Raw genomic sequence first — 9864 nt, 5'->3', positions numbered from 1 at the left:
TATTTTCAACAATTTTGTTGCATAGACAAGTGTGTATAACTCAAGTGGTGTTGCACTCTTTTTCACAGCACTGTATGTTACTATGTAACCTCCCAGGTGTTTATGAAACTTCCTCGGCTTTATGACTCACGTGCAGAGCAGACTATCGCACTCTCTCGTGCCTCCAGCACTGACAAAGTGTCTGCTTATCTTTTTTCATCTTTACTTTTTTAAAAATATCAAGGATTTTGGAGAGGTAATGGGCAACTTAAAAATCAGAGACTACGACAGCATCACATCTTTTCTTGGGTCTTGGGGACCCTTTCAGCGAAGGATTTTCTTAGCACTGGCCGTCAGCATCCTCCCAAATGGGTTTGTTGGCACCTACATAGTATTTGTGGGTGATACGCCACCTCACGAGTGCTACATCCCTGAAAACTACAGCATCAATGAAGCGTGGAGAAATGTGACAATCCCAATGGAAACAGTTGATGGCGTTGCAAAGCGCAGCTCATGCTCACGGCTTAACCTGGAAATTGTCAGGAACTACTCTCAAAGTAAAATCATCCCAAATGTGGACGTGAATGTGAGTGACATTCCTCTAGAGAGTTGTCTGGATGGGTGGACATATAGCAAGGAAATCTACCAGTCAACCATTGTCACAGAGGTGAGTGACAAGTCACCAATCAATTAATTAATAACTATAATATGGTAATAATCTTTACATATTATAGATTTTCCAGTTTGCATAGTTAAAAAATATTATAAATAAATTTGCAAAAATGTAACTCATAAGAATGAAATCTGGTCAAAACAAAAGTCACACAGTCCAAACTAAATTCAGTGACTGCAAAATAGTAGCACTCCAATTATATAGACGGGTTTCTTGTTAAAAAAAACAATACAGATTGTGCTTTCATTCGAAGGCTTTGGTAGCTGGCCAAAAGATTATAGTCAACAAGTGTAATCAATGTACATTTTGCATGGTTTAGTGAATCTTTGTTGACTTTGTTGACACTCATATTGTGCAAAATGTTAGCAAACAATAGTTGACTCTCAGTACCGTCATCAGGTCACATCTCTGTGATGATGTTGTACTGAAGCCCGTCACAACACTCAGCAGGGTCAAAGGCCAAACTTTCATTTGATACTCATAAACACTCCCATTTAAGGCCACTGGCTTATCTATTTCAGGATAATTAGACTTTAAAAAAAAACAAACAAACAAAAGTTTTTATCATGTTTGTAGCAGTTGTTCAGACGTAGCGCAGTTACAGTATAAGTATGAGTAACATGACTTTTTCCCCTTCCAAGTTCATACAAAAAGTATTGAAGGAGTAATTGACATGGTGATGCTTAGCTAAAGCTAGCCTTGCTCTGTTCAAAGTTCAAATGTATCACTGCTAGCACCTTTAAAGCTTAGTAATTTATATGTTGTATCACTTGTATCATCTGTGCATTCTGTGCATTATTTTTAAACTTTGAAAGGAGCCATGCTAACTTTGTCAGCCTGCTTCATTCTATTTGTTAGCTAGTTAAGCTAACTGCCTGCTGCTTCTAGCTTTATATTTAACGTACAAAGATGAAAGTGGCACAAATCTTCTCATCTCGGAAGGAAAATTATTAAGCTTTTTTCCCAAATGTCAAACTATTCCTTATGGAGTTAGCGCTAGTAGTCAAATAGCTTAGCTAGCATAGAATGGAATCAGGGCTAAGTGACTAGCCATGCTCCATTCAAAGTTCAAAAAAAATGCCCAACACCTTGGAAGCTCACTTATTTACGTGTTGTATCTCTTTTTAGTGATGTGTCGGTCGCGAACGATCCGGATCTTAGAGCCGGCTCTTTGAAGTGAACGACGGGAACCGGCTCTTGATTGGGAGCCGATTTGTTTTTTTCTCCTCTTTTTTTCTGTTAAAGTCGCACATGATTGGTGGCGTGTGTGTGTGTGTCCACACTGAGTAGAAGGGGGAGGGGAGGGGTTACAGACACACAACACAGTGAGCACATAAGCAAGTGGGAGGGAGACGAGAGAGAATATGCGCTACAGACAGAGACAACACTTGAAAGGTGAGAAAATACACTCGTTTGAGATGAACTGCGCCTCACCTGGAAAGTAGACGAGATCAGGCGGCCGCAGCAGGAAGTGGAGACGAAAATCTACAGTCGAGTTGGACAGTTTTCAACAGAGTTAAGAGAGAATAGAAGAAGAGACCACCTGTAGGTTACCTGTAGTCTGCAGACCACGATCATAGCTGAAGAAATAAAGTGCGTTCTTGATCGCTGATTGAAGTTAAAATAGAAGAGATCCCCCTTCTGATACATGTAACATCTGTTCTTTTATCTGCCTTGTAAAACCAAGTCATATATAAGTCATATATATATAATCTTTATTATTATCAGACGAAATATCTGCTTGTTGACAGATTAAAACTTCATTGCACAACAGAAGACTAATATATCCAGTGTTAAATATTACAATTACACAGAAAATTAGTAATTAATATAATATGTGGTGTTTGTTGTCAAAATTAAGCACTCTGCTTAATATTGTAGTACTCTCCTCCATGTTGAGTATATTGAGTATATAAATAATAAACATTCGATATAATGTATGTTTTTTACATTAGTAATTCATTTTACATTATTTTGGGTAATAAATTAATTTGAGCAACAAAAAATCTGAGGAGCCACTTGGGAGCCGAAAGAACCGGCTCTTTTTAGGGAGCTGAGCCAAAAGAACCAGCTCGCTAAAAAGAGCCAGAATTCCCATCACTATCTCTTTTGTTACTTCTTGTGTTTGTTTGTTTGTTTGTTCTTAACCTTGACAAGAACGATGCTAAGTAGGGTAAATTGTGTTGACTTCATTTTTGTTTTTTTTCCTAGTGGGACTTGGTATGTGATAATGGATACAAAACTCCACTGGCCACCTCTATCCATTACGCTGGTGTGCTCGTGGGAGCATTTCTCTCAGGCCTGATGTCTGACAGGTACTGTACACCTAAGTACAGTCCAACAGAAACAGTCCAATTCTGCTGTTAGAGAAAAAGAAAAATCATGTAAATTTTCTGCTGTACTCCTACAGGTATGGAAGGAGGCCGGCGCTCTTTCTCATGATGGTTCTTCAGACTGTGGCGATCACAGTGCAGATATTCTCCCCGAGCTGGGAGGTCTTCACCCTCATTTTCTTCTTTGTGGGAGGCGGGGGGTACTCCAACTATATCATTGCATTTGTGCTGGGTATGTTTTTCAGAAAGGATTCTCAACATGCAGTATCTGATACTGCTTGATATGTTTACACACTGTAGGTTGTAATAGCATGTCTCACCTGGTAGATAAAGCAGAAAAAAAAAAAATCTGTAATATTCTGGTTCAAAAGTTGGATCCAAATTACATGAATGCCTCTGCAATGAAAAGTTCCTGAAAAATTGCCTGAACAGAACTGATGGACAATGAAGCACCCAGAAATTTGATTTTGATATTTTTTCCATTAATTTATTGCACAGGTACAGAAATCCTAAGCCCAAAAGCACGAGTGGTTTTCTGCTCCCTTGGGGTGTTTATGGGCTCTGCTTTGGGATACATGGTAATGCCCGCTGTGGCTTACTTCCTCCGTGAATGGTGGCTGCTGCTGATTCCCATGGCTGCCTCTGGGCTCATCTATGTTCCTCTATGGTGGTAAGAATATTCACGTACTCTATTTCAGCTCACCCACACACAGCAATCTTTATGTTCCATTATGTACTTATATACATTATTACTAATAATATCCATCCATCCATCCATCCACTTTCTTCTGGTTGAGTCATGGTGGCAGCAGGCAGAGCAGGGTGTTCCAGACGTCCCAGCAATGCTTTCCCAAGGTGTTCCCAGACCAGTTTGGATATGTAATCCCTCCAGTTCAGGGTCTACCCCAGCGTCTCTTCCTAGTTGGACAAAGGAAGTTGTCCAGGATGCATCCTAATCAGATGCCCGAACCAGATCACTCGGCTCATTTTGATGCAAAGCAGCAGTGGCTCTGCTCTGAGCTCCCTCTGGATGTCTGAGCTCTTTACCCTATCTGCAAGGCTGAGCCATGCCAATCAACAGAGGGAGCTCATTTCGTCTGCTTGAATTTGCAATCTAATTTTTTTGGTCACTATGCAGAACTCATGACCATAGCTGAGGGCGTTGGGATGTAGATCCTGGCTCAGCTCCCTCTTGACCACAACGGTCTGGCCCACTTACTGCTGACGCTGCACCAATCTGTGTGTTGATCTCAAAGTTCATTTTACAGTCACACAGCGAGACCATGAGATACTGAAACTCCTTCACTTTGAGCAGCAACTCTCTCCCCGTCTGCAGGAGTGAGTCCACCATTTTCAGACTTGGAGATGCTGACTCAGGTTGGGCGATATCTACTAAATTGGCACACTGGGATCCACAGTGTAACATCACGATGGATGATGATATCATTGATGTGTCTAAAAAGGTCTTTGTCTCTGCACCACATGTCCATAACTTAGTTGTGTTTAAAAATAAAATAATAAACATGACATGGTGACATAGCACCATGAACAGCAGCAACAGCTTTGTTTTATTTTCTCTCACACGTCAAAAACTGAACTTATTCAACAATTCTATGGCAACTTTTGGGAGAGATACTACGAATACGGAAGGCTTTTAAATCACAATTTTACGATGTTCGAGGACTCAGTGATCGATGACTGTCATCCATCGCAATGGACGATGGCATCGTCTATTGGTAGACTTTGTCTCTGTGTGCATGTGCTGATAATGTTGTCCCCCTGTCTTTTAACTCTCCAGGATAGTCCCAGAGTCTCCTCGCTGGCTGCTCTATCAGGGAAGAGTGCAGGAGGCTGAGGCCATACTGAGGGATGCCGCCAAGAAGAATAACGTAGAGGCTCCACAGGAAATTTTTACACAAGCTGAGGTAAGTTTATCAGACAATATTTAATTGTCACAGTTGCTTTGTCCACAACTGACCACTTTGTTTATTGAGGGCCCGTGTCCACATAGTGCTGGATGAAGTGCTGCATGTTGGTTTTGTTTCTTTGACAATGATATCCTGAAAATTCCTCTGACTGCATCATTGTTGCACGAACCATTGGTCCTTTGGTTTATATCATCTATTCGTATCTATTTGTTTGACATGTTGCAGTTTGCATTTGCAGCTGCAAGATGCTGGTTAACCACATGCCATTTCCTATATATTCTTCACAATAAGTTGCACATCTGAAAAACAAGGAAAGGTCTTCAATTGCTTAGTTACCAGGATGATGAGTCCCTTTCTAATATCTGATTGGTTGCCTGAAAAAAAGTGATATGTGGACACAGGCCCTAATATAGGACCCATAATGTCTAAGGTGGTTATACATTACATGTATAGTCCACAATACCATGTTCATTTACAGCTTTCAGGTTTAATTATTGAAACAGTTTATTTTTATTTTTCCCAGATTGATGATGCAATGGCTACGAAAGACAAGAAGTATAACGTTTCGATTGTCCTGAGCAACTGCAATGTGTTCTCTGTGACATTATTGTCTTCACTTCTGTGGTAAGTCCATGAATTTGTCACAATATAAAACTTGTACCCCTCAAAACCAAAAGATGATAACATCATTAATGATCACACCTTACATCTTCCTTCACAGTTCATGCCCAAGATAGCTGCAAATAAAATTATTTTGGTTTAGTTTTTGGTGTTTCCCATCCTGTGTATTTTAATTTGTTGTTCTGAATGTCTCTGCAGGGTCATCATCACCATTAGCTACTACGCTTTAATCCTCAACACCTCAAACCTGCACGGCGACCCTTTCCTAAACTGCTTCCTGTCTGCTGTGACAGAAGTTCCAGCTTACATAATCGCCTTGTTGCTGCTCCAGCACTGCTCCAGACACTTCTGCCAGTCTTCTACACTCTTCCTCGGAGGCGTTATGATCCTCTGCGTTCACCTCATCCCGATAGGTAATGCAGAGAAACCAGAAATGTGAACCTCGTGGACGGCTTTACATGAAAAGTCAGAGGATCACTTATGTTCATTCATCCTCTGGGAGCCACGAATGTCTCGTACATTTTCACATGTGGGACATAAAAGAAAACCTCCTTTAATTGACTATTTTGCGTGCAACTCATTTGACTTTGTTAGTGTTTGCTGTTATTTATGTAATTATTTTGTTTATTCCCTTAGGTTTACCAAGTGTTTCTGTGTTCCTTGAGATGTTGGGGAAGTTTGGCGTCACGTCTTCATTTTGTGTGGTGTACGCCGTCACATCAGAGCTCTTCCCCACTGTTATCAGAAATACAGCGATGGGCTGTTGTTCTATGGCTGCTCGCATTGGAACCATCATCTCCCCTTTTATCATTTATCTGGGTTAGTATATTCAGTAGCTGTTGTAATTAATTTCATTTTTTCTGCAGCATAGAGCTTCAATGATTGGTCAATTAAACGATTAAGAATTAAAAAAAAAAAAAAAATGAAGGTAACTATTTTAACTAATAATTTCAGCCATTTTTCAAGCAAAAGTGCAAAATGTTCTCTGGTTCCAGCTTCTCAAATGTGACAGTTTGCTGTTTCTTTGTGATATATATCAGTTTATGGTACTCATGGTATTTTCGGCTTCTTTTTGCAGGACAATTCTACAAAGCACTCCCATATATACTGATGGGAGGTCTAGCCATTGCTGGTGCCGTCTTATGTCTCATGCTGCCAGAAACATTCAGGAAGGCTTTGCCAGAGACCATATCACAGATGCAACCAGTATGCGGGTGAGTTTACACACCAGACGTCCTGTATGTTTACTGGCCACAGCGTTTCACTGTCTGTACAGATGGAGCCACTGCAAAGGTCAAAAGAGGTTCCCATGTGTGTGAATGGCATTTTTAATCTGGTTTTAGGGCCCTTATGGTGTCTAATTAAGAATGTCTAATGTTGGTGAGGTCGACTAATGTCCCTTGGGGATTGTTTGGCAGCCATCTTGAATTAATGCTCATGTGAATGGAAAGAAATGCAGATTTTCCCCCTGAACCAGACAGCAGAACAAATGAGCAAAGACAAATAAGCCCACTTATTTTTCTACATAATATTGATACTAGAAATCACACTCCTTACTGGTGAAAATAACCAATTTTAGGCTCATAACAATGAAACATTTGTCAAATGAAATTAGTATGTTCTGTTATATCAACTGGAAGGGAATAAAGACAACATTAGGATCTGTGGTGGCAATTTGTGTTGAGTAAAACACGGAGTCAGAAACATGTCTTTCTGTAAGGTTTACTCAGGCATCTGCAGACGGACTCACAGCACAGTCAAAGAATGAACTCGGCAGAATGAGCCCAGAACAGAGAATCTGTCAATGTTGTATACAGATAAATGCAAGGTCAGGAAATGGTGAGTTGCATATTGTTATCACATGATGGTACAGGACATTCAGAAAAACAATACAGTAATTCTGGCTTGTTCTATCTCATGTTGTCTTGTATTTAGGTAGTCACAATATGCAGATGCAGGATTACATGAGAAATGGGAATTTCTATCACAGATCCTAAACAAACAAAAAAAAATGGGGTGCATGGGAACCTATTAGATCAGTGTTTCTCAAACTTTTTACACCACATACCACTTCAGATAATACTGAGCTCTTGAAGTACCACCCTACGGTTTTGTGCTGCTTGGTGTTAGCAGCCGAGGCGGACATTTACTTTACTGCTGCATCTTAAATAACCACTGGTGCACGTGCTCAGTTCACTGTCATTCCACTTCATTTTCAACACGGCTGCTTGAAATATTCTCCTGGTCTGCACTTCTCTTCATAATTATTCATGTTTGGAGCCATGATTGTGGTGTTTTTGCACCATCCGTTTTCAGTCTTTACATTTCACCTCCACTTACCATCTCGCAATGCAGTTTAGCTAATAACTACCATTAATCAGGCTGTTATTAAAACAAGAATAGAGGTAAGACAGAACTTTTCAAATGCATTTCAGTGATCTCACACTTAATGTTTATTTTAAAATTTGTAGTATTTTGCCTGTATTATATGTTTTAAAGTGGTTAATTTCATTTTTTTTAAAATATTTCTGACATTTCTCTGCATACCACTGGAGGCAGCTCACATACCACCAGTGGTACACCTGCCACAGGTTGAGAATCAAGGTAATAGATAATTTGGCTTAACCATTGACAACCAGCAGTTACAATAAAAATGTTAATTAGTCACCAGTCTTGTTCGATTACTGTATGACCAAGATAAAGGTTAGTTAAGAAGCTTGTTCTACCACTGTCGCTAGGAGAAAGTAATTACATGCAAATAAATATTTCAGTGCAGATAGATTTAATGATGATAGATAACTAACACAGGACAGTCATAAAAATTAATTAGTTAGTTATTATTTTTGTGTTTTATGTGCTACATTAAAAGAAAATCATTTACTATTTTGTTGCTCTTACACGCACAACACTGCAACATGTGTGTATTGTTACGACCTCTGCTGCTGGACTTTTGCTAAAATCCTCTCATTGTTCAAACAGGAGACGAGAAAATGAAGCTGAAAATGGAGAGCGCACCACTGATTATGAGCTTAAAGAATCCAAGTTATAGTTATGATTTTTGCTGGTTTTGCTGTTTTTCTGTGTAAAATATTCTTTCATGAAACAACAGCGATGGTCACAGACTGTAACTAGACTACAAGTGATGCATTTTAAACCCTTTTTTTAAAATGACATATTTGCTCATTAAGATATTTTGTTTCATGTGAAGATCTGTGCTCTGTATTTTTATTTTAAATGTTTATTTTTAAATGTTCTTCATTGTTCATTCATCTGTAACCTAGTTAACTTAGCATGAAACATGTTTTTTCATTTTAAAAATTGATCAATAAAAGCAGTTTTATCCAAATGATTTTATAATAATAATAATAATAATAATAATAATAATAATAATAATGTTAAGAACTGTTACATACAGTTCTTAACATTAAGTATTTTTAGATTGAGGCACTTTGATTTGTTCATTCAAGCATAAGCATTTTTTCCAAAAAATAATAAATTACTATGAGTCAGATTTGTACATGATGTAATTCATCTGAATATTAAATGCGACAAAGACTTAACAACACAAGTTGTAGAACTGAGATTTGTAAAAGGGGAAAACAAGGTAAACCGACACACTCACAACAACAGAAACAGCAGGGACTGAGAAAACGATACAGGTGGTGAAGAAATACTTGATAAAAGATGACAGATCAGCCCTCCAGTATTGCAGCAATTGATTTTTTTTTCTTCACTTTTTGCATTTTTTATTCAACAGATTCAAAATTGTCATATGCAAAAATAAATATGCTATCAGTGTAATTAAATTCTTCTCTGCGTGTTGCTGTCAGTTTTTCTACACTATTTCCAAATATACTAGAAACTTAAGTTTAATTTAAAAAAAAGAGAAGAAGAGACAAATTGATCATCTTCTGAGATAATTTGACCTACCCAGAACAAGAAGTGATGAATCTTGATAGTGATAAATCTTAGTATTTCATGCCGATTCACTTTCACAGGCATCACTGGACATTGCAACGACAGGCATCATTAATGTTTCACCTCTGGTTGAAAATTATTAACTTCCCTGACCCTCCTTTCTAATTCTCTGAATTTGGTTTCCTTGTATTGCATGTTATATAATGATTACAATTGTCTTATTACTACATAACACCTATACAAAGTATATAAATCTAAAAAGCATACATTTTAAAGCATTATGTAGCACAACATATTGTGCATATGCCAGAGTGATGTTATACTTCTCAGCTGTAGTTTTTTTTTCATAGCACTGGATGTGACTGTGTGTCCACCCACATCAGGTGAAGCTGGCTTATAAAAGGTGAGCCTC

At 38.5% G+C, this 9864-nt stretch overlaps 1 protein-coding gene across 1 annotated transcript; it reads left to right on the top strand.

Annotated features, from left to right (window-relative positions):
• The first annotated feature begins 205 nt into the window (after positions 1-205).
• LOC146319230 (solute carrier family 22 member 4-like) lies at positions 206-9339 on the top strand. Its single transcript, XM_084729815.1, has 10 exons — positions 206-646; positions 2864-2967; positions 3063-3217; positions 3484-3655; positions 4784-4910; positions 5437-5537; positions 5733-5947; positions 6171-6353; positions 6613-6748; positions 8514-9339. The coding sequence occupies exons 1-10, from the start codon at positions 239-241 to the stop codon at positions 8581-8583; spliced, it is 1671 nt and encodes a 556-aa protein (XP_084585941.1). The 5' UTR covers positions 206-238; the 3' UTR covers positions 8584-9339.
• The last annotated feature ends 525 nt before the right edge of the window (positions 9340-9864 follow it).

This window comes from Lutjanus erythropterus, chromosome 11, assembly GCF_056507025.1.
Source record: "Lutjanus erythropterus isolate fLutEry1 chromosome 11, fLutEry1.hap2, whole genome shotgun sequence".
NCBI lineage: Eukaryota > Metazoa > Chordata > Actinopteri > Lutjaniformes > Lutjanidae > Lutjanus > Lutjanus erythropterus.
Note: the sequence above shows the minus strand (reverse complement) of the source record. Positions and strands in the feature narration are given on the sequence as shown.

Coding starts and splice junctions, on each gene's coding strand:
- LOC146319230 (XM_084729815.1), top strand. CDS start 239: ATGGGCAACTTAAAAATCAGAGACTACGACAGCATCACATCTTTTCTT. Junction 3,656..4,783: donor ATCTATGTTCCTCTATGGTG/GTAAGAATATTC, acceptor TTAACTCTCCAG/GATAGTCCCAGAGTCTCCTC. Junction 6,749..8,513: donor CAGATGCAACCAGTATGCGG/GTGAGTTTACAC, acceptor TTGTTCAAACAG/GAGACGAGAAAATGAAGCTG.